Below are 24,838 nucleotides of genomic sequence, written 5' to 3'. Positions count from 1 at the left end.
TCAGTCGGTTCTCAGCCGTGTTGCGAAGCGGACGTGTGCAGGGCTCTGTGCGGATCTCCGCAAGCGGGCCGTTGTTTACTCGCGTGGGCACTGGCATTGCAGTGTGAACAGATAACCCCGAACGATGATGGGGCTTTCTATAGAAAGGTCACGATTAAATTAACGTTGCTTGCCCAGTACACAAGACCTAAGGCATAGGAAGTAGAGCGTTTCCAGTATGAAGTAATCCACGTCGATCCACAGGTACTTCTCGGTATACATCTTTTGATCGTATCCAGCACAGTTTACCTGAAATTTGTCGATGAAGCAGAGTGCGAACAGTTTATTCGCCGTTCCGCCGATGGCTATCGTTACCACCACTCGAACGGCAACATGCACGACTTGGCGTTCGGAACATACGGATCTTCGAGCTGCCGTTTGAATTGCCGACCACGCTTGTCGTTAACGCGCTCGGCCTTACAGATAAGTACTAAGTCACGTGGAAGAAAAGTGGCATACGTTCGAGACATATCCTGTTCTGAATGGAGTGCGTCAGGAGCGAATCGAACTGCGCAAACACATCCCATCGTACGTGACGATCAACTGCAGGCTTGCTCAGGATGCGGGCAGGAAGGGCATGTACGCTCTGAATGCCTACAGAGACGCCTCTTCCAGATATCACGTGCAGACACGACGCCTACATGGCAACCGACAACGCTATTACATACGTTGAGGCAGCGAGTAACATGACGGACGCTGACGTTGTTCCGTTCCAGTTACCGGCCTGGTCTCCGTGCCCACGACGAAGCAGCCTCCATCGGCACCGTCGCCGTGCTCGACAGAATTGACCACATCTGTAATCCAGCCATGTGAGACAGGAGAGCACCAGCACATCGATTCGAGCTCGGACACGGAGATGCAGGAGGTGCCTACTGTTTGTCGTGATCCGCAGGGCGCGGGCACGCGTTCCCACCAGCAGAAGTCGCCCGAGAGACGAAATAAGATGAGGCTGCCTGCAGGAAATGCTTCGCGAGATGGTGATACGTAGCAGGAGGATGAGGACAAACCATCTGCGGCATGGGCTGTGGACCCCACTACAACGGCTCCTGATTCGCTGCTGGTATCGTCAGCTCAAGGACAAAGCCACACTGACGATGCTCAACTCACTGACGAATTTGTGGCTAAGATACTAGATGAACGTCATGCACCGCATAACGTACCACACCTCCAGTTTGGTGACTGTGCATCCGAGATGGACTGGAAATAATTGTATCAGACGCGAGCGACAACCTGATGCCCGCAGCCGACGGATCGTCGGACGGACATCCTGGCTCTGCCGGTCAGTAACATCTACCGTGCGGGTGGCAGGGACGGTCGGACAAGCGACATGTCACTGTCTTACACGTCTACAGGATACATCATCGCAATATCCAATGGCCCAGGTGTATCGGATAGGTACAGTCAGTATCAATGCCATTAGTTCCGCAATCAAAACCCAGCTGTTGAAGGACATGACATCATGTTTCTTCAAGAGGTATGTCCTGATCTTCGCCTGGATGTTTATGGATACGCGTCTTACATCAACCCAACTTCTGATGGCGGTAGTGGTGCGACCATGTTACTACGCGATGGCATCGAACCAATGGATATTCAGTATTTGCCATCAGCGAAAGGCATTGCGCTCATGATTGGCACAGTCCGCCTTGTGAATCTGTATGCCCCGTCTGGTACTGCGAAGCGTCGAGAGCGAACACTCAATTTCTCCACTGAGGTAGTTACATTGTTCCAAGGCGCTGCAGAGCACTTCGTGGTGGGCGGAGACTTAAGCAGCGTCTTACACTCTGAGGATCAGATCCCTCACCATGTCCCACGTCCAGCCCCTCAAGCTATGGTCCGGAATCTCGCTTTGCATGATACACGGACACTCATCCATGGTGACCGACGCAGATAAACACACTTCACCGGTCACTCGGCCATCAGGGTGGACAGGATTTACGTCTCTCGAGGTCTCCGGGCAGCAACTGTCGGTGCCGAGCTGTGGCCCACTGCATTCACCGACCATAAGGCCTTCTGCTCCGTGACTCTGCGACGACAACAGAAGAGCCATAGTAGTTGGCCTTGGACACTTAACGTCAGCATTCTCCGGTAAGAGGCTTGCGGTGTATCCGTCGCTACTACCTGGCACAAATGTGCGCGACGGCATCATACCTATGATCCCACGACACGATGGAGGACATAGTGCGCTAAACCAGCTCTTCGCCGCACGCTCATAGCTTACGGATGAGACAGGGCGCTTTGGCTCCGATCGACCTCTGAGTTTTACTACACGACACTGCGAGAACTAGCGTCGCAACAACCTTCGCCAGATCGCTATTCTGCTGTCCACCAGACACAGGCACTGCTTCTGCAGATCACGGCTGACAGATTGGACAGCACGTAGATTCGAGCGACACTGCAAGATTCCACCCCAGAGGAACTTGCTTCTCCGTATAATGCCAGTTTTGTTTCTCCTGATAACTACCTTCAGGGTAGTTTCCGGCCGCAGATCGAAATGGAGGACTGTTTTGCCTCCAGAATATTTTACCCAAGAGGACTCCATCATCATTTAACCACACAGTAAAGCTGCATTCCCTCGGAAAGCCCGCATCTCGTGGTCGTGCGGTAGCGTTCTCGCTTCCCACGCCCGGGTTCCCGGGTTCGATTCCCGGCGGGGTCAGGGATTTTCTCTGCCTCGTGATGGCTGGGTGTTGTGTGCCGTCCTTAGGTTAGTTAGGTTTAAGTAGTTCTAAGTTCTAGGGGACTGATGACCGTAGCAGTTAAGTCCCATAGTGCTCAGGGCCATTTTGAGCCATTTTCCCTCGGAAAAAATTACAGCTTTAGTTTCTCCATGCTTTCAGCCTTTCGCTGTACCAGCACAGCAAGGCCGGTTTGGATGATGTTACAAGGCCAGATCAGTCAATCATCCAGACTGTTGCCCCTGCACTTACTGAAAAGGCTGCTGCCCCTCTTCAAGAACCACACGTTTGTCTGGCCTCCCAATAGATATCCCTTTTTTGTGGTTGCACCTACAGTATGGCTATCTGAAGCACGCAAGCCTCTCCACCGACGGCAAGGTCCATGGTTCATGTACAGACATCAAATGATACGTATTGAGTGAGAGCAAAAATGAGAAGGAGGCGAGAGGAGTAGAGAGGCGTGGGCGAGTGGAGAGGGGAAAGGGAGAGGAGGAAGTGAACTATGTCACGATTGACTTCGAATATGACATTCATAATAGCATCAATTCTAATATGATGCCGGAAGAAAGTGCTGACAGCTGCAGATTCAACGTTTATAGCGACCCGCTACTGAAACAGTGTCGATTCCTGCATTTTCTACCTGTACTCCAATGTATGGCTGCTTACCATTGCTTATTGCTTGCTTACATTAAATGCTACTATCCCACAGTGATTAAGACAATACACAAATCTTCCTTGCTCATATTTTGCAATAGGCGTTATTATCCCAAGAGAGAAACTGTAGATCACTGTTAAACACCATGCAGCAGCTATTCCAAAGTTACTCACTAACTGATACTACATGGAACTGGCTGGCACAGAGTGCAGTTGTAAATGCTGTTTGTTGGTGTTTCCACAGGGTCAAACACATGATCTATGCTGTTCCCAGCTATAAGATTCTCACCACATCTAGATGCATAGATTTTGTTCTGTGTATCCCTTAATTCAGTTAATGGTCTCGATCTGAGATTTTTCGAGCAGCACTCCAACATTTGGGTATTTGCGGTTACTACAGCTGGGAAGAGCACCACTTTCTCAGAGAGTTAGGAATAATGACAAAGTCAAGGGGTGCAAAGAAATAGCTATACGAGTACATCTTTAGACACCTGTCTATCTTGCTGGCAAAGATATAAGAGGCGAGTTTTTAAAGTAAGTACCGTTTTGAAATTCCACTGCTGCAGCACTGCTGTAGGCATTTAGTGCATGCATGACGCCTACCGCACACTGTTGGCAAGCCGCAGTCGCCAATACACAGTCATTCGGCGTGTTTACGATTGTTTATTCGTATTTGAAATGGCTCCTCTGACTGAGAACCCCGCTGACTATGAAATACGAGTGATAACGGAAATGGGTGAACTTCGGTTGTTACTGACGATTTGGTGCAGGAATTTGTTGAAAAAGTGGGAGAGAACATATGCTTTACAATTTCCACGTTAGTGGGATTAGTTTCCGTAAGTGCCAAGAATTACACTTTATGAGTAGTACAGCTACAGCGGTGCCACCCCACTTTGCATTGTTGCCAGATGTATCCAAGATGGCAGCGATGACGTCATACAAGATGGCCACATCTCGACTTGGCAGCAGTGCATGACATCACCCAAGATGGCGGCCGTGACGTCATTCAGTATGGCTGATTTTGGTGGGAAGTTTGAATTTTGGCAGGAAGATAAGTCAATTGGGCTACCTCCACTAACCTAACCACCCCTCCCCTCCCATCCCCCCAAAAATGCAACACGCCTCTACTAACCTAAGAAAAATTGTGGGAAGATAGGTCAACTGGGCTACCTCCACTAAACTAAGTTATCCGACCGACACCTCCTCCTATGGATTGGCGGGAAGTCTGAATTTGGGAGGGAAGATAGGTCAATTCAGCTATCTCTACTAACCTAAGGAAATGGTGGGAAAGAAAGGGTTCTTGGGCTACCTCCACTAATCTAAGTTAACTGACCTAGGAAATGGCAGGGAGAGGACTCGACCTGTGCTAGACATAAGTCTTTATTATTTTGTATGCACCAGTCTTTATTTAAACAATATGAGGCACTATCGCCATCCAGTGTGTTCGCCACGAGATCCAGAGTGCAACTGACCTAGTAACAGTACCACCACCAGAGGGCGTTGTCATCCATTCCATGACACAGCCTACACACCCACTCGCAAAATAATGAAACAGACGTGCTATCAACATACGCAGACACTGCGAGCTGCTCCCTGTCCATTGGACCACAAAGGAGGCTATTGCACACGCTCCCAGAAGTTGGGATGCACTGGCACTCCCCATGATGTGATGTACAGTGCCCGTTTGGGTCCCACAAGCTGAGGTGGAGACATCCCTTTCATACTTGGTACCTGAGAAATTCCTCTCGAAATACGTTGCTGACGTGACCGGACAGGAGCAAAGACATATTTGCAGAGCATGTCAACGCCAGATGCAAGCCAGTGTGACCCATCAATCTCACTCTGCTGCTGATGGCATGTGAAAGTTCTTCGAATGCTACACTGACATCAGATGCCTATCTAAATAAGCGCCAAGTCATCCTCTGGACCACATGCGTGTGTTTACCGTTGCTAGCGCGATGACGCATAGCTGCAGTGCGGGTCCAGTGGGAGCAGCAGTCGCCATCATTTTCTGCAGACGAGACTTTCAGCAGTAAAATTATTTTGCACAGATCGCTAAATTGCACTGACAGTTAAACCAGCAAAAGTTTTCTACAGATCATCAAATACATGCAAGACTCACAAGACTATTGGAAGCTAGGAACATATTTACCAGTGTAACTACAATTAAATATTACAATTGCCGCTACAGTCTGACGCCGATCGATGTACAGGTAATGTCTTCTCTTGACCACTGTGGTTCTGGAACAAATCTCAGTATCTATAGTGCACATAATTTTCCATGTAAGAAATCTCTCTCATACCCTCGCAGTTATTGATGTGCTGGATCTATATGTCCCTCAAGCTAGGACACACACTCATCTTTTTTGGTCATATCACAACATAAGCCACAGTAACTTTACAATGCAATATACCGGGTGGTCCATTGATAGTGACTGGGCCAAATATCTCACGAAATAAGCATGAAAGGGGGAAACCAGATGGCGTTATGGTTGGCCCGCTAGATGGCATTGCCAGAGGTCAAATAGATATCAACTGCGTTTTTTTAAATAGGAACCCCCATTTTTATTACATATTCGTGTAGTACATAAAGAAATATGAATGTTTTAGTTGGACCGCTTTTTTTACTTTGCGATAGATGGCGCTGTAATAGTCACTAACATATGGCTCACAAATTTAGACGAACAGTTAGTAACAGGTGGGTTTTTAAATTAAAACTCAGAATGTATGTACGTTTGAACATTTTATTTCAGTTGTTCCAATGTGATACATGTACCTTTGTGAACTTATCATTTCTGAGAACATATGCTGTTACAGCGTGATTACCTGTAAATACCACATTAATGCAATAAATGCTCAAAATGATGTCCGTCAACCTGAATTGTATATTGCATTGTAAAGTTACTGTGGCTTATGTTGTCACATGACCAAAGAAGATGAGTGTGTGTCCTAGCTTGAGGGACATATAGATCCAGCACATCAATAACTGCGAGGGTATGAGTTGCAGTGGTTGTCCAGTCACGTAGCAGATTTCTACGAGGATGGTATCCAAAATCTGGCTGTATATGCACTAAGTGACGAAACGTTGGTGGGAATCATGTACGAAAGTAAAGTACAGGCTTTCATGAAAAATGAAACTGCTAATAAAAGTCTAATTGTTTTATTTTTATTTCAAAACAGTACTCACTGAAAAACATGCCCCTTGTACCTAAAGGAGTCAGTGAGTCGAGCAGACTTATAAGCTCACTTTTCATCCCTTTATGGCAATTATCTAAGCCATATACTCCAATCTTCGTTTACTGATTTCTAAATCCCCATTTCCAGTTTTCCTTTGTTTCCACATACCTAATACTTTAACACTTTCACTAGGCCTCTGCGATACTGATAGCCGTACCGTGAGAACAACCACAATGGAGGGATGTCTGTTGAGGGGCCAGACAAACGTGTGGTTCCTGAAGAGGGGCAGCAGCCTTTTCAGTAGTTGCAGGGGCAACAGCCTGGATGGACTGATCTGGCCTTGTAACATTAACCAAAACGGCCTTGCTGTGCGAATGGCTGAAAGCAAAGGGAAACTACAGCCGTAATTTATCCACAGGGCATGCAGTTTTACTGAATGCTTAAATGATTATGGCGTCCTCTTCGGTAAAATATTCCGGAGGTGAGATAGGCCCCCAATCGGATCTCCAGGTGGGGACTACTCAGGAGGACGTCTCTATCAGGAGAAAAAAAGTGGCGTTCTACGGATCGGAGCGTGTTTTTCGACCACCTTCTAAGATTAAGGCTCTGTTGGCGTCCGTAAAAGATGATCTCGGCCTGCGTAAGGCTGGGCTATATCGTATTCCTTGCAGTTGTGGCATGTCATATATTGGTCAGCCAATCAGGACTGTGGAAAACCGGTGTATTGAACATAAGCGTCACACACGCTTACAACAGCCGAGCAAATGCGCTATTGCAGAACATTGCCTTGACACCGGTCATCCTATGGAATACAACAACACGGAGATTTTGGCTTGCACGTCAAGCTATTGGGATAGTGTTATTAAGGAAGCTGTTGAAATCAGACTATCAAGCAACCTTATTAACACAGATGGTGGATTTTGTTTAAATGCTGCTTGGAATCCGGCTCTGTCTCTCATCAAAAAACAGAGGGACAGAATTAGTGCTACCTCACCTGTTGATTAATAGTAACCATCGATATTTCTGACGTTGGTTATCTTTGGTTGTGTTGACACTTGTTCTGTGTGTGGTGTCTTCCTTGTTTCTCCTCTATGAACCGAGGTATTAAATTTGCTTGCACATTTTCTCTTCCTTGCATTTGTGCCTTGAGAATGGCAGGGTGTGTTCCTGTCGAAATATCGGCGGTGTTCGACGACGTCACCCGGCAGCAAACCCGTAAGTTATTTGGGTATGGACAGTGTCTTGAAAGGAGGATATAAGACGAACATCAGCAAAAGCAAACCGAGGATGATGGAATGTAGTCGAATTAAATCAGGTGATGCTGAGGGAATTAGATTTGGAAATGAGACTAGTAGATGAGTTTTGCTGTTTGGGGAGAAAAATAACTGATGATGGTCGAAGTAGAGAGGATATAAAATGTAGACTGCCTGTAGCAAGGAAAGCGTTTCTGAAGAAGAGAAATTTGTTAACATCGAGTATTGATTTAAGTGTCAGGAAGTCTTTTCTGAAAGTAATTGTATGGACTGTAGCCGTGTATGGAAGTGAAACATGTACGATAAACAGTTTAGACAGGAAGAGAGTAGAAGCTTTCGAAATATTGTGCTACAGAAGAATGCTGAAGATTGGATGGGTAGATTACGTAACTAATGAGGAGGTATTGAATAGAATCGGGGAGAAGAGGAATTTGTGGCACAACTTCACTAGAAGAACGAGTCCGTTGGTAGGACAGTTCTGAGGCATCAAGGGATCTCCAGTTCAATACTGGAGAGGAGCGTGGAGTTTAAAAATCGCAGAGGGAGACCAAGAGATGAATTCACTAAGCAGATTCAGAAGGCTGTAGGTTGCAGTAGTTACTCGAAGAAGCTTGCACAGGATAGAGTAGCATGGAGAGCTGCATCAACCCAGTCTCTGGACTGGAGACCACAACAACAACAACAACAACACTTTAACAGTGTTTAGGGGCTTATTACCCTAGTAGACTAACTGCAGAACACTGTTAAACACCACACATAGATTGGCATTTTACTTTATGCAGAGAGGGTCCGACTGGAATATGAGAAAAATCTGCTGTGGAGCACTTATACTTCCAATGTCGTATAGCCACATAGAACTTTTACGTTAACCGTCCTTTTGCAAACGAATTTCTGTTGTAAGCTGTTATTCAGTCGCTTTTAAACTGTGCATATGGTTATTATGTTGCTAGTGTACTGCATCTAAGCAGTTCTAGATGCAACTAGAGGCTCAAAAAAAAGTTTTTTCGTGCGTCCATTAATGCAAAAATGCTTTTGATTCCAACATTTTCGACTTATAGTCCAACGTATAGTTACTCACCATTGCTATTTACAGTAGATGCTAATACCTCCTTGTGTTTAAAGTAATATGTAAACTTCACTTACGCATTTGCAAGCTATGCTAAAATCTCTTCCTTTGTTTATATCTTACACAAATATAAACATTATTGCAAACTGACGTGGGATCTAAAGCTACACCTTTCACCTAATTAAATACATACGAGTTGTGTGTTGATTTGTGTGGAAGTACATACATTCCCAGTAATCAGGACCAATGACTGGTCATAAAACTATGCACTTTTTGACTATAGTTTTGTTATTTAACACGGCAATCGATTACGTAAACCACCAAAATATCGATATTGTAAACAATCTCGCATCATCTCAGCTGTTTTCTCAGCTAGTGTTAAGAATAAGGACAAAATCTAGTACGAAGAACAAAAATGAGTAGCTGTACGTCTCTTAGAGACCTGATACCTGTATCGAGCGACTTAACACATTACCTATTAAGAGCTTATATGCTAGTCGCATGACCATTACGTCACTTTTCAGTGCGTTAACTCAGCGCTCTAACGCTACAACAGATAACATTATGTGTGCAAATGTGCTACAATTCCACCACGCTGCGCTAATGTCAATACACATTCATAAATATATCCGCAGTTAACTGGCATGTTCGATCAAAGCTATAGCTATTTATCACATACATAACGCCTGTGGGTTTTTCGTGGCGTGTTATGTGCAAAAAAATCCGAGATTTGTTCTTCAGCCAGGGAATTACCAGGTTGAATTAAAAGACATGGAGTAAAATTAACACGAGAAAATATGATGGAAGCCTATTTTTCCAGTGGGGATGGTAAAACAGTCCAGCGTTTACACATACATCCATTATTTAGGCAAGTGTTCGGTACGCAGGGAAATAGCGTCAGTAACTTACACTTTATCATGCATCAAATAACTGTAAACACTCAGTCGATGTAGCTGGGGATGCTAAGAAGAAATTCACTGCTTCTAAAATTCTTAGCTTAGTCTCTGAAAGAACGAATTACTCTCAAAAATATCTAATGTAGAAGTGCGAGCACCATCTGTCCATATCGTAAATAATAATGATAACAAAGTATTGGCAGTGCCTCTTGTCGACCAAAACTTTATAGACATACTGGCATTGTCCCACGTAGTTACGTGATCATGAAACTATATTTTGTAAGGGTGTGTAGGAACAAAGCTGTATTTAATATATCAGTATAGACAGAAATCCACGTGTGATTTTACTAGCTTGTATATAAGTGGCGGGTTTGAATATTATTACTGTGTTGAGTTCACATTTGTAAGACGCACAGTTTGTTGATAGTCTTGCTTAGGGTGTGTAGCAATGAGGAGTGTGTGTGAGCTTACAGAAAAAAGATGATGATGCCTTTAATTTATAGTAATTAAGTTTCCTGATCCATTCGCAAATGGAGCAGGGTGTTTCAAAACTGGTGGTCAATATTCAGGGATATAACAGTAATGATCATTCGAAACAAAAAAATTCAAGTAAACATGTGCCCAAAAACACATACGTTAAGAGATATGAGCAATTCTTGATCTTCGATACTGTGAAACAATCTCTTCTACTACAAGCTCTTTGGTTTCCATATTTTGAGAAATGGTAGTATGGACCACAACAAGAAAAAAATGTCCAGTAAACATGAGCTCGAAAACGCATACCTTAAAAGTTATGAGCACTTGCTCATTAGAAGACTTGTGTTTCAAAATAGCGAAGATGAACAGGTGCTCATAGCTCTTAAGTTATGCGTTTTAGGACACATGTTTACTGGACTTTTTTCCTTGTTTTAGTCCATAATACCACTTCCCAAAATATGGAACACAAAGAGCTTGCAGTGGAAGAGATTTGTTCCACAGTATCGAAGATCAAGAATTGCTCATAGCTCTTACGGTATGCGTTTTAGACCCCATGTTTACTTGACCTTTTGTTTCGAATGATGATTCCTGTCTTAACCTTGAATATTGATAATCACTTCTGAAACACCCTGTATACTTCCACTGTAGGTGGCATGGACGTGTATATGCGGGTGCCAGCTGGGTGCTGAGCAGCAAGAACTATCGCTGCTAATCGACTTCTGAAAAAAATCCACTGAAAAGGACCGAATGTGAAACTCACTATTAGTAGTGGATCTGTGACTGTGAGACCGCGTAGTCAAACTGCTCAGATTTATTTGTATTTCTGGCTGCTTTGCTTGTGAAGTTGTTGTATGAAGTGAGAACTGAGAGTTGTAGATTCGTTAGTTAAGTAAATGTGGACTTGATGGCCGGTTTAAATGTGTGCTTAAGGAAACGAAGAAGACTTGCTTTCGAATTTTGATCAATTTCTAATGACAGAAGCACCAACATTACCATCCGATATGTATTATGAGATAACTGCAGGACAGCAGGCTACTAGAGTTTACGCAGATTTTGGAACGTACGTATAGGCGTCGTTTTTATCAGCGCTGCTTTTCCGAAGTCTAAACAGTATGCACATTTGAAGAGAAAAGGGGTGGTGAGCGGACGTCGAACTGAGGTAGGTGGATTTTTGCAATTGAACAGTGCACAATACGAAGAACGAACTAAAATTTAACCCAAACCGCCGCAGCCAGTATATACAGGGAGTCCCAGGATGTTGCGACAAACTTCGAGAGGTTGTAGAGGATGTCTTGCGGAACAAATCGAGGATAGAAATCCATGTCCAGGAACGTCATCCAACGACGCTACGTAGCGTCGAAGTTATAGGCGCTGTCGCCTACCACTAGGCAACCACTTCGGCAGCAAAAGTGACTTCCACGCACACGGACACAGGCGGAAAGTCTCACAATGTTGTTTGTTATTCTGTGACCACGACTGACTGCCATGATCGCCAGTTGAGATGGTGGAGCTAGCTGCAGCGTAAAAAGCCCTGCCTCATACGAATGCGATGCTCCATTGCCTTGGTGGATGACAGTTTCGGACACGGCACGGATTTTCATCTGCAGTTTACTTTTCTCCTGCATACAGAAAAACATTTAACATTTTAGATGGTTCCAGGAGAAAAATAAACTGTGGATGGAAAACCTTGTCTGAAACGGTCATCCGCCCTGGCAGAACTTCGCATTCGTAGGAGACAAGGACTTTCTATGCAGCAGCTAGCTCCATCTTCTCCACTGGCGATCGTGGCAATCAGTCGCTAAGACTAACAAATAACATTGGAAGACGTTCCGCCTACGGTCCATCAGCGTCGGAGAGTTGGCTTAATGGCAGGCCCTGGGGCCTTTCCCTTAGACGCTCTGTAGCGTCGTTGGATGACGTTTCCGGACACGGGTTCCTATCCTCGATTTGTTCCTCAACACACTCTTTACAAACCCTCGAAGTTTGTCGCAACTTTTCTGCTACAACCTGCATATAATCACAGTGGTGTATGTCTTGTGGTGATGAATCAAAGTATTCGTACCACTAAATTATAATGGTCAAAAGCACTGTCTTAATTGTTCTAATTATGAGTAGTCCACTTAAGATACAAAACCATTCACGGCAAAAGCACACTATTTCACTTACCCACGTGTAGTAGTAAAATGCTGTAATTGGTTTTCGTCTGTCATCTTCAATGTATACCGACAAGCCAGCGAGGAAAGCTGGCCAAAATAATGCGGTTGACCCGTGATAGCCGCCAAGTAAATATCTGAAACAAGAAAATAAGTTTTTTAACATCACAAACTGGTAATTGGGCAGTAGAAGACAGTTTTGGCGTATGGTAGATATGCAACCTCCAGAAGCCTCAAAGCAAGTAGGAGCTGTAAAGGAGCGCTAGCCATAAAGTTTTAACTATCAAATCGAACAAGTAAAGTGACAAACTAACTGTTTTGTTTCAAAGTACAGTTATGGTATACACTTAAATACTCGCGCCACAGAACCTTGGCACGTCGCTGTAGGAGCACAATGGCATTGTCCATCGATTAGGAGAAATATCGTCGGGTACTTAGTTTACGGCAGCGGCAGAAATTCTGCAGCTTTGTTAGGCCGAAGGTGATGACTTCTTTGTCCGTCTGTATTTGCCTAACACAGGTACAACATTTTCGCTACTGCTGAAAACTAATTACTTGACGATATTCCTCTTTATCAATGGACAGCGGCATTATGTTTTGCCTTTTCTAGCGACTTGTTACGGTACTGTGCAGCGAGGACTGCAGACCCGAGGACGAACGAAAGAATTGAAACTTCCTGGCAGGTTAAAACTATGTGCCGGACCGAGACTCAAACTCGGGACTAGGTACTGGCAGAAGTAAAGCAGTGAGGACAGGGCGTGAGTCGTGCTTAGGTAGCTCAGTTGGTAGAGCACTTGCCCGCGGAAGGCAAAGATCCCGAGTTCGAGTCTCGGTCCGGCACACAGTTTTAATCTGCCAGGAAGTTTCATAGCCGGCCGCGGTGGTCTAGCGGTTCTAGGCGCTCAGTCTGGAGCCGCGCGACTGCTCCGGTCGCAGGTTCGAATCCTGCCTCGGGCATGGATGTGTGTGATGTCCTTAGGTTTAAGTAGTTCTAAGTTCTAGGGGACTGATGACCATAGATGTTAAGTCCCATAGTGCTCAGAGCCATTTTTTTTGAAGTTTCATATCAGCGCACACTCCGCTGCAGAGTGAAAATCTCATTCTGGAAACGAAAGAATTAATTATATCGCTTAATTGTTTAGATGTGGTAATTAAAACTTTCCGATTATCCCACTCATGTACCTCAACGAGTCAGAATCTTTCAGGATCATTAATCTTAAGACATTTACTAGCGAGGCGCTAGGAGCCAACAGAGCTTACCATTGTGCACCATCACATATGAATCAATTAAATGTTATTTACACTACTAGTAGTATATTGGTTGCCTGGCGGAGGGCAAGGCGACGAAAGGCGGGTACAGGTGTCGCATTCATATCACGATTCGTCTCCTTGGCATGCCCACTCTAGCAAGTGGCAACACACAGTCTACAAAAAAAGAGACGCACCACGAAAGAATTATCCGGATGGGACGGAAATCGATAGAATGTACACTTACAGACAAACAAACGATTAAACTTTCACAAAAATTGGACGGTTCATTCAAGAGAGAGAGAGCTTCAGAAGTTGAGCAAGGCAATTTCGCTTTGGTCCACCTATGGCCATTATCCAAGCAGTTAGTCTTCGGCTTGGCATTGCCTGATAAAATTGTTGGATGTCTCCCTGAGAGATACCGAGCCGAATTCTGTCCAACAGGCAATTTTTTTTATTTGTGTCAATAGTCTTCTGACTTGTTTGATGCAGCCCACTACAAATTCCTATTCTGTGCCAACCTTTTCGTCTCACAGTACCATTTGCAACATACGTTCTCAGTTATTTGCTGGATGTATTCAAATCTCTGTCATCCTTTACAGTGTTCCTACAGCTCCCTCTAGTACCATGGAAGTAATTCCAGGTGTCATATTATCCTGTCCGTTCTTGTTGTAAGTGTTTTCCATACAATTGTTCCTTTCTTCGTCTATTCTCTGGAGAATCTCCTCATTCATTACCTTACCAGTCCACCTAATTTTCAACATTCTTCTGTAGCACCACACCTCAAATGCTTTGATTCTCTTCTGTGCCAGTTTTCCCTCCGTCCATGTATCACTACTCTACAATGCTTTGCTTCAGATGTACGTTCTTAGTAATTTCTTCCTCCACTTGAGGCCTATGTTTGATACTAACAGACTTCACTTGGCTAGGAAAGTCCTTTTTGCCAGCGCTAGACTGTTTTTCATGTCCTTCTTGCGCTGTCTGTCACGCGTTATTTTGCTATTCAGGTAGCAGAATTCCTTGATGTCACCTACCTTGTGATCACCAGTTCTGATGTTAAGTTCCTCACTGTTCTCATTTCAGCTACTCCTCACTGGTTTCATCTTTCTTCGATTTACGCTCAGTCTATATTCTATGCTCATTACACAGTACATTCCATTCAACACATCCTGTAATTCTTCTTCATTTCCACTGAGCATAGAAATGTCATCAGCTCATCTTATCATTGACGTCCTTTCACCACGAATTTTAAACCCACTCTTTAACCTTTGTTTTATTTACGTAATTGCTTCTTCGCTATATGGATTACAAAGCAAGGGCGAAAAACTACAACCCTGTCTTATACCCTTTTTAATCCGAAAACATCGTTCTTGGTCTTACAGACTTATTGTTAGCTGCCGGCCGGAGTGGCCGAGCGGTTCTGGCCGCTCCAATCTGGAACCGCGCGACCGCTACGGTCGCACGTTCGAATACTGCCTCGGGCATGGATGTGTGTGATGTCCTCAGGTTGGTTAGGTTTACGTAGTTCTAAGTTCTAGGGGACTTATGACCTCAGCAGTTGAGTCCCATAGTGCTCAGAGCCATTTGAACCTTATTGTTAGCCCTTGGTCCTTGCGCATATTGTGTATTACCCGTCTTTCCCTACAGCTTACACCTATTCTTCCCAGAATTTGCAACATCTTGCACCATTTGACATTGTCGAACGCTTTTTCCAGGGCGACAAATACTGTGATCGTGTCGATTTTTCTTCAGTTTTGCTTCCATTATAAAGCGCAATGTTACAATTGCCTCTATGCTTTCAATGTATTCTTTCTGCCTTTCCGCTCCCTTCTCTGCATTTAACAGTGGAATTCCCATTGCAATCTTAACGTTATCATCCTTGCTTTTAATTTCAACGAATGTTGTTTTGACTCTTCTGAAAGCTGAGTCAGTCCTGCCGACAATAATTTCTTTCTCGATTTCTTCACATTTTTCTTGCAGTCATTCAGTCTTAGCTTCGTTGCACTTCCTATTAATTTCATTCTTAACAGACTTCTATTTCTGTATTCCTGAATTATCCTAAGCGTTTTTACCTCCTTCTTTCGTCGATTGACTGAAGTGTGTCTTCTGTTCCCATGGTTTCATCACAGTTAACTTCCTTGTACCCATGTCTTTCCTTCCATCTTCTGTGGTTGCTCTTTTTAGAGATGTCCATTTCTCTTCAACTGAGTTGCCAACAGAACTATTCATTATCACAGTATCTATATCCTCAGGTAAATTCACGCGTACCTCTTCAATGCTTAATATTTTCGTATCCCACTTCTGTGCACATTGATTCTCCATGGTTAGTGTCTTAAACTTCAGCCTACTCTTCATCATTACTAAATTGTGATCTAAGTTTATATCTGCCCCTGGATACGCCTTACAATCCAATATCTGATTTCGGAATCTCGGCCTGACCATGATGTAGTCTAATTGAAATCTTCTCGCATCTCCGGGCCTTTCCCACGTATCCCTTTTCCTCATGTGATTCTTGAACAAAGTATTCGCAAGAAGTGACTGAAAATTATTGCAGGACTCAATTAGTGTCGTTCCTATCTCATTCCAACTACCAATCCCACGCCCTCCCGTAACCCTTTCTTCTAATTGTTCCCCTACAACTGCATTCCAATCAGATATTATTATTGGATTTTCATCTCCCTTTGCGTACTGAATTACCCAGTCAATATCCTCATACGCTTTTTCTCCTTCTTCATCGTCTGCTTGCGACGTCGGCTTGCATACCTGAACTAATGTTGTCGATGTTGATTTGCTGTCGATTCTGATGAGAACAAGCTTATCACTGAACCATCCATAGTAAATCACTGTCTGCTCTACATTCCTACTCTTAACGATCATGCTCCCGCTATACCATTTTCTCTGTTGATATTACCCTATACTCATCTGACCAGAAACCCTTATCTTCTTTCCATTTCACTTCACTTAACCACACTATATCTAGATGTAGCCTTAACTTTTCCATAATTTTTTATTTCGTTACCAAGGTCAACTTCTGACATTCCACGTCCCGCATCGCAGAAAATGATCCTTGCGTTGATTATTTCACTCTATTTCTCCTAGTCCCAGAGATACGAATGGGTGACTAGAGCGGAATCTTTCGCCAATGGAGAGACGGAGAGATAAACATGGCACTTTTGAGTTACAGGTCACATGTCCTGCAGATACACATTATGTGTCTTTAACGCAGTGGTTTCCATCGCCTTCTCCATCGGGCATTATCTTGCTAAAGTGTAAGCCCAGGTTGGCTTGCCATGAAGAGCAACAAAACGGGGCGTAGAATATGGTCGACGTACCGCCGTGCTGTAAGGGTGCAGCGTACGACAACCAAAGGGATTCTGCTAGAAAATGAAATGGCACACTATACCATCACTCCTAGTTGTCGGACTGTACGGTGGAAGGCAGTCAGATCGGTATCCCGTCGCTGTCTCGGGTGTCTCCATACACGCCTTCGGCCTGGAATCTCACTGAATGGAGTAGAATTGTCTTCAGTGATGAGTCCCGGTTCAAACCCAGCCCCGATGATCATCAAAGATTTGTCTGGACACGCCCCGGACAACTGTGGGATACCATCTCGTATGTCGGTCGCCATACGGCCCGACAACTAGGAGTGTTGGTGTGGGGTGCCACTTGTTTTCATAGCAGGATTCCCTTGTCATCCGCGGTAAGCTTACAGCACCCCGTGACGAAATGCACCACTTTTATAGCTGGACCTTCTGGATCTCTTCTGTCAGTCCTATTTGCTAAGGATTCCATATTGGTGAACCATACTCAAAAATTGGTAAACAAGCGCCTTATAAGCCACTTATTTCGTGGATTACATTTCCTTAAGATTCTTCCTACGAATCTCAGTCTGGCTTCCGCTCTCCCTACTACACACATTCTCATAAATTAAGGATAATGCTGATACATGGTGGGCGGTTTGCAGGTTTAAATCGCCTTGGGGTATGACTATGCGGTGCATTTGACCTGCGGTCGTCGCACGGTGGCGCTGGCAGCAGTCCACTTACGCAGAGGTGTGTTGGTGAATGTCAGAGAACGGTGCAGCAAGTAAGTGTGCAGACGTTTTCAGACGTGCTAATGGTGACTGTGTGTTGAAAATGGCTCAAAGAACACATATTGATGACATTATGAGGGGTAGAATCCTAGGGCGACTGGAGGCTGGTCAAACACAGCAGGTCGTAGCACGGGCCCCCCGTGTACCACAAAGTGTGGTCTCAAGATTATGGCAACGATTCCAGCAAACAGGAAACATGTCCAGGAGCTACAGTACGGGCCGTCCACAGTGTACAACACCACAAGAATACCGGTGTCTCACCATTAGTGCCCGCAGACGGCCACGGAGTACTGCAGGTAGCCTTGCTCGGGACCGTACCGCAGCCACTGGAACAGTTGTCTCCAGAAACAGTCCACAGACGACTGAACAGACATGGTTTATTCGCCCAGAGAGCTGCAAGATGCATTCCACTGACCCCTGGTCACAGGAGAGACCGTAAAGCCTGGTGTCAAGAGCACAGTACATGGTCATAGGAACAGTGGTCCCATGTTATGTTCACGGACGAGTCCATGCATAGTCTGAACAGTGATTCTAGCAGGGTGTTCATCTGGCATGAACCAGGGACCAGATACCAACCCCTTAATGTTCTTGAAAGGGACCTGTATGGAGGTCGTGGTATGATGGTGTGGGGTGGGATTACGATTGGTGCACGTACACCCTAGCATGTCTTTGACAGAGGAACTATAAGACGTCAGGTGTATCGGGACGTCATTTTGCACCAGTATGTCCGCCTTTTCAGGGATGCAGTGGGTCCCACCTCTCTCCTGATGGATGATAACGCATGGTCCCACCGAGCTGCCGTCGTAGAGGAGTACATTGAAACAGAAGATATCAGGCGAATGGAGTGGCCTGCCTGGTCTCCAGACCTCGAGCACGTCTGGGATGCTCTCGGTCGACGTATTGCTGCGCGTCTTCAAACCACTACGACACTTCAGGAGCTCCGACAGGCAGTGGTGCAAGAATGGCAGGCATTAACCAATCAACTGCTCGCCACCTGATCCAGACTATGTCAACCCATTGTGCGGCCTGTGTACATGTGCACGGTGATCATATCCCATATTGATGTCGGGGTACATGCGCAGGAAACAGTGGCGATTTGTAGCACATGTGGATCGCGACGGTTTTCTCAACTTATCACCAATACCGTGGAAGTACAGATCTGTGTCGTGTGTGTTCCCTATGTGCCTATGCTATTAGCGCCAGTTTTGTGTAGTGCCACGTTGTGTGGCACCACATTCTGCAGTCATCCATAATTTATAAGCATGAGTGTACATTTTTTAGTTCGTTCTGGATAGTTACTCCAGGATATTTAACGGTAGATACTGTTTTCAGCAATTTATCATCAATAGTCTAGTTGTACAGTAGTGGATTTCTTTTCCTGCGTATGCGCAATAAGTTACATGAATTTACATCCAGGGTCAACTGCCAGAGACTTGCACCATTCGTCAGTCTTCTGTAGGTTATTTTGCAAATCGATACTGTCTACTAGTGTTGCTACTATATTATACATAACCACATCATGTGTGAACAGTCTTAAGGAGTTTCCGACGCTTGCTACTAGATCGTTACATACATAGTATCCAGTAATGATCCCATCACACTTCCTTGAGGTGCTCCAGAAAAAGCTTTACATGTTCCACTCAGAACAACATGTTGAGTTCTATCTGCAAGGAAGTCCTCAATCCACACCCAAATCAGGTACGATTTTCGGACAGCAGGTACTTATTTCTGTAGACATGGATTTGGACGGCAGCAAATGCCTTCCTCATGTCACGGAACACGGAGTTAACCTGAGCGCCGTTGTCTACATCTACATCTACATCTACATTTATACTCCGCAAGCCACCCAACGGTGTGTGGCGGAGGACACTTTACGTGCCATTGTCATTACCTCCCTTTTTTGTTCCAGTCGCGTATGGTTCGCGGGAAGAACGACTGTCTGAAAGCCTCCGTGCGCGCTCGAATCTCTCTAATTTTACAATCGTGATCTCCTCGGGAGGTATAAGTAGGGGGAAGCAACATATTCGATACCTCATCCAGAAACGCACCCTCTCGAAACCTGGACAGCAAGCTACACCGCGATGCAGAGCGCCTCTCTTGCAGAGTCTGCCACTTGAGTTTGCTAAACATCTCCGTAACGCTATCACGCTTACCAAATAAGCCTGTGACGAAACGCGCCGCTCTTCTTTGGATCTTCTGTATCTCCTCCGTCAACCCGATCTGGTACGGATCCCACACTGACGAGCAATACTCAAGTATAGGTCGAACGAGTGTTTTGTAAGCCTCCTCCTTTGTTGATGGACTACATATTCTAAGGACTCTCCCAATGAATCTCAACCTGGTACCCGCCTTACCAACAATTAATTTATATGATCATTCCACTTCAAATCGTTCCGCACTACCAGTGCTTGTTCCGCTATCATGTAATCATACAATAAAGTATCCTTCTTTCTACGTATTCGCAATACATTACATTTGTCTATGTTAAGGGTCAGTTGCCACTCCCTGCACCAAGTGCCTATCCGCTGCAGATCTTCCTGCATTTCGCTACAATTTTCTAATGCTGCAACTTCTCTGTATACTATAGCATCATCCGCGAAAAGCCGCATGGAACGTCCGACACTATCTACTAGGTCATTTACACAGGGTGTTACAAAAAGGTACGGCCAAACTTTCAGGAAACATTCCTCACACACAAATAAAGAAATGTTATGTGGACATGTGTCTGGAAACGCTTAATTTCCATGTCAGAGCTCATTTTAGTTTCGTCAGTATGTACTGTACTTCCTCGATTCACCGCCAGTTGGCCCAATTGAAGGAAGGTAATGTTGACTTCGGTGCTTGTGCTGACATGCGACTCATTGTTCTACAGTACTAGCATCAAGCACATCAGTACGTAGCATCAACAGGTTAGTGTTCATCACGAACGTGGTTTTGCAGTCAGTGCAATGTTTACAAATGCGGAGTTGCCAGATGCCCATTTGATGTATGGATTAGCACGGGGAAATAGCCGTGGCGCGGTACGTTTGTATCGAGACAGATTTCCAGAACGAAGGTGTCCCGACAGGAAGACGTTCGAAGCAATTGATCGGCGTCTTAGGGAGCACGGAACATTCCAGCCTATGACTCGCGACCTAGAACGACGAGGACACCTGCAATGGACGAGGCAATTCTTCGTGCAGTTGACGATAACCCTAATGTCAGCGTCAGAGAAGTTGCTGCTGTACAAGGTAGCACGTCACTGTATGGAGAGTGCTACGGGAGAACCAGTTGTTTCCGTACCATGTACAGCGTGTGCAGGCACTATCAGCAGCTGATTGGCCTCCACGGGTACACTTCTGCGAGTGGTTCATCCAACAATGTGTCAATCCTCATTTCAGTGCAAATGTTCTCTTTACGGATGAGGCTTCATTCCAACGTGATCAAATTGTAAATTTTCACAATCAACATGTGTGGGCTGACGAGAATCCGCACGCAATTGTGCCATCACGTCATCAACACAGATTTTCTGTGTACGTTTGGGCAGGCATTGTTGGTGATGTCTTGATTGGGCCCCATGTTCTTCCTCCTACGCTCAATGGAGCACGTTATCATGATTACATACGGGATACTCAACCTGTGCTGCTAGAACATGTGCCTTTACAAGTAAGACACAACATGTGGTTCATGTACGATGGAGCTCCTGCACATTTCAGCCGAAGTGTTCGTACGCTTCTCAACAACAGATTTGGTGACCGATGGATTGGTAGAGGCGGACTAATTCCATGGCCTCCACGCTCTCCATACCTCAACCCTCTTGACTTTCATTTACGGGGGCATTTGAAAGCTCTTGTCTACGCAATCCCGGTACCAAATGTAGAGACTCTTCGTGCTCGTATTGTGGACGGCTGTGATACAATACGCCATTCTCCAGGGCTGCATCAGCACATCAGGGATTCCATGCGACGGAGGGTGGATGCATGTATCCTCACTAACGGAGGACATTTTGAACATTTCCTGTAACAAAGTGTTTGAAGTCACGCTGGTACGTTCTGTTGCTGTGTGTTTCCATTCCATGATTAATGTGTTTTGAAGAGAAGTAATAAAATGAGCTATATTTTCTTTCTTTGTGTGTGAGGAATGTTTCCTGAAAGTTTGGCCGTACCTTTTTGTAACACCCTGTGTATATTGTGAAAAGCAATGGTCCCATAACACTCCCCTATGGCACGCCAGAGGTTACTTTAACGTCTGTAGACGTCTCTCCATTGATAACAACGTGCTGTGTTCTGTTTGCTAAAAACTCTTCAATCCAGCCACACAGCTGGTCTGATATTCCGTAGGCTCTTACTATGTTTATCAGGCGACAGTGCGAAACTGCATCGAACGCCTTTCGGAAGTCAAGGAAAATAGCATCTACCTGGGAGCCTGTATCTAATATTTTCTGGGTCTCATGAACAAATAAAGCGAGTTGGGTCTCACACTATCGCTGTTTCCGGAATCCATGTTGATTCCTAAAGAGTAGATTCTGGGTTTCCAAAAACGACATGATACGCGAGCAAAAAACATGTTCTAAAATTCTAAAACAGATCGAAGTCAGAGATATAGGTCTATAGTTTTGCGCATCTGCTCGACGACCATTCTTGAAGACTGGGACTACCTGTGCTCTTTTCCAATCATTTGAAACCTTCCGTTCCTCTAGAGACTTGCGGTACACGGCTGTTAGAAGGGGGGCAAGTTCTTTCGCGTAGTCTGTGTAGAATCGAATTGGTATCCCGTCAGGTCCAGTGGACTTTCCTCTGTTGAGTGATTCCAGTTGCTTTTCTATTCCTTGGACAATTATTTCGATGTCAGCCATTTTTTCGTTTCTGCGAGGATTTATAGAAGGAACTGCAGTGCGGTCTTCCTCTGTGAAACAGCTTTGGAAATAGGTGTTTAGTATTTCAGCTTTACGCGTGTTATCCTCTGTTTCAGTGCCATCATCATCCCGGAGTGTCTGAATATGCTGTTTCGAGCCACTTACTGATTTAACGTAAGACCAGAACTTCCTAGGATTTTCTGTTAAGTCGGTACATAGCATTTTACTTTCGAATTCACTGAACGATTCACGCATAGCCCTCCTTACGCTAACTTTGACATCGTTTAGCTTCTGTTGGTCTGAGAGGTTTTGGCTGCGTTTACACTTGGAGTGAAGCTGTCTTTGCTTTCGCAGTAGTTTCCTAACTCTGTTGTTGAACCACGGTGGGTTTTTCCCGTCCCTCACAGTTTTACTCGGCACGTACTTGTCTAAAACGCATTTTACGATTGCCTTGAAATTTTTCCATAAACACTCAACATTGTCATTGTCGGAACTGAAATTTTCGTTTTGATCTGTTAGGTAGCCTGAAATCTGCCTTCTATTACTCTTGCTAAACAGATAAACCTTCCTCCCTTTTTTTATATTCCTATTAACTTCCATATTCAGAGATGCTGCAATGGCCTTATGATCACTGATTCCCTGCTCTGCACTTACAGAGTCGAAAAGTTCGGGTCTGTTTGTTATCAGGAGGTCCAAGATGTTATCTCCACGAGTCGGTTCTCTGTTTAGCTCGAGGTAATTTTCTGATAGTGCATTCAGTATAATGTTACTCGATGCTCTGTCCCTACCATCAGTCCTAAACATATGAGTGTCCCAGTCTATATCTGGTAAATTGAAATCTCCACCTAAGACTATAACATGGTGAGAAAATTTATGTGAAATGTATTCCAAATTTTCTCTCAGTTGTTCTGCCACTAATGCTGCTGAGTCGGGAGGTCGGTAAAAGGAGCCAAATATTAACCTAGCTCGGTTGTTGAGTGTAACCTCCACCCATAATAATTCACAGGAACTATCCACTTCTACTTCACTACAGGATAAACTACTACTAACAGCGACAAACACGCCACCACCGGTTGCATGCAATCTATCCTTTCTAAACACCGTCTGTGTCTTTGTAAAAATGTCGACAGAATTTATCTCTGGCTTCCGCCAGCTTTCTGTACCTATAACGATTTCAGCTTCGGTGCTTTCTATCAGCGCTTGAAGTTCCGGTACTTTGCCAATGCAGCTTCGACAGTTTACAATTACAATACCGATTGCTGCTTGGCCCCCGCATGTCCTGACTTTGCCCCGCACCCTTTGAGGCTGCTGCCCTTTCTGTACTTGCCAGAGGCCATCTAACCTCTTTTGGACTTCATAGAGGAACAGAGCAATTTGTGTTTTGCAACATCTTTGTTTGCGGAATCTCTTTTGATTTTTATATAGGAGACTTTCGCTCTCCAAAAGCGTTATCATTTTTTAGTATAAAATAATTATATACCAGATTGATGTCAACGATATAGGCCTACAATTACGTGCAACTGTCCTAAGACTCTTCCTGAAAACGGGAATGACTCGCGTCCTTTTCTAGATGTTAGGTACCCTTCTTTGTTCCAGCGTATTATGGTAAACCGCTGCTAAAAGGGGAGCAATTTCTTTCGCATAATCTTTGTAGAATCTTACGGGTATCTCACCTGGTCCTGATGCCTTTCCACTACTAATCAACTGTAGTTCTTCCCTGTCCCTCGAACGGTTATCTCAATATCTGCCATTCCGAGGTTCATACGATTACTCAATGGAAGGACCGAGTTTCTGTTTTCCGCAATTAAACAATTTCGGAAGACCGAATTCAGCAATTCGGCCTTCTCTCTGTTATCTTCTTTTTCGGCTCCTTTATGATCACCGAGTGACGGAATAGATAATTTTGACCCGCTTACTAATTTTACGTAAGACCAAATCTTTTTTTGTCATCAGTCTTCTGACTGGTTTGATGCGGCCCGCCACGAATTCCTCTCCTATGACAAACTCTTCGTCTCAGTGTGGCACTTGCAACTTACGTCCTCAGTTATTTGCTGCAATTATTCCAGTTTTTGTCTTCCTCCACAGTTTTCACCCTACACAGCGTCCTCTAGTACTACGGAAGTTATTCCCTGATGTCTTAATACATGTCCTCTCATCCTGTTCCTTCTTCTTGTCAGTGTTTTTCACGTATTCCTTTCCTCTCCGATTCTGCACAGAACCTCATCATTCCTTACCTTATCATTCCATCTAATTTTCATCATTCGTCTGTAGCA

At 44.7% G+C, this 24,838-nt stretch overlaps 1 protein-coding gene across 1 annotated transcript in view; it reads right to left on the bottom strand.

Annotated features, from left to right (window-relative positions):
- Positions 1 to 24,838, bottom strand: part of LOC126100560 (uncharacterized) — a 167,739-nt gene that overhangs the window by 59,445 nt on the left and 83,456 nt on the right. Inside the window, exon 3 of the mRNA XM_049911216.1 lies at positions 12,404 to 12,527. Within this exon, the coding sequence (XP_049767173.1) occupies positions 12,404 to 12,527 (124 nt within the window). The remainder of the gene's footprint in view (positions 1 to 12,403; positions 12,528 to 24,838) is intronic.

The sequence above is a fragment of the Schistocerca cancellata genome, chromosome 1, assembly GCF_023864275.1.
Source record: "Schistocerca cancellata isolate TAMUIC-IGC-003103 chromosome 1, iqSchCanc2.1, whole genome shotgun sequence".
Classification (NCBI taxonomy): domain Eukaryota; kingdom Metazoa; phylum Arthropoda; class Insecta; order Orthoptera; family Acrididae; genus Schistocerca; species Schistocerca cancellata.
Note: the sequence above shows the minus strand (reverse complement) of the source record. Positions and strands in the feature narration are given on the sequence as shown.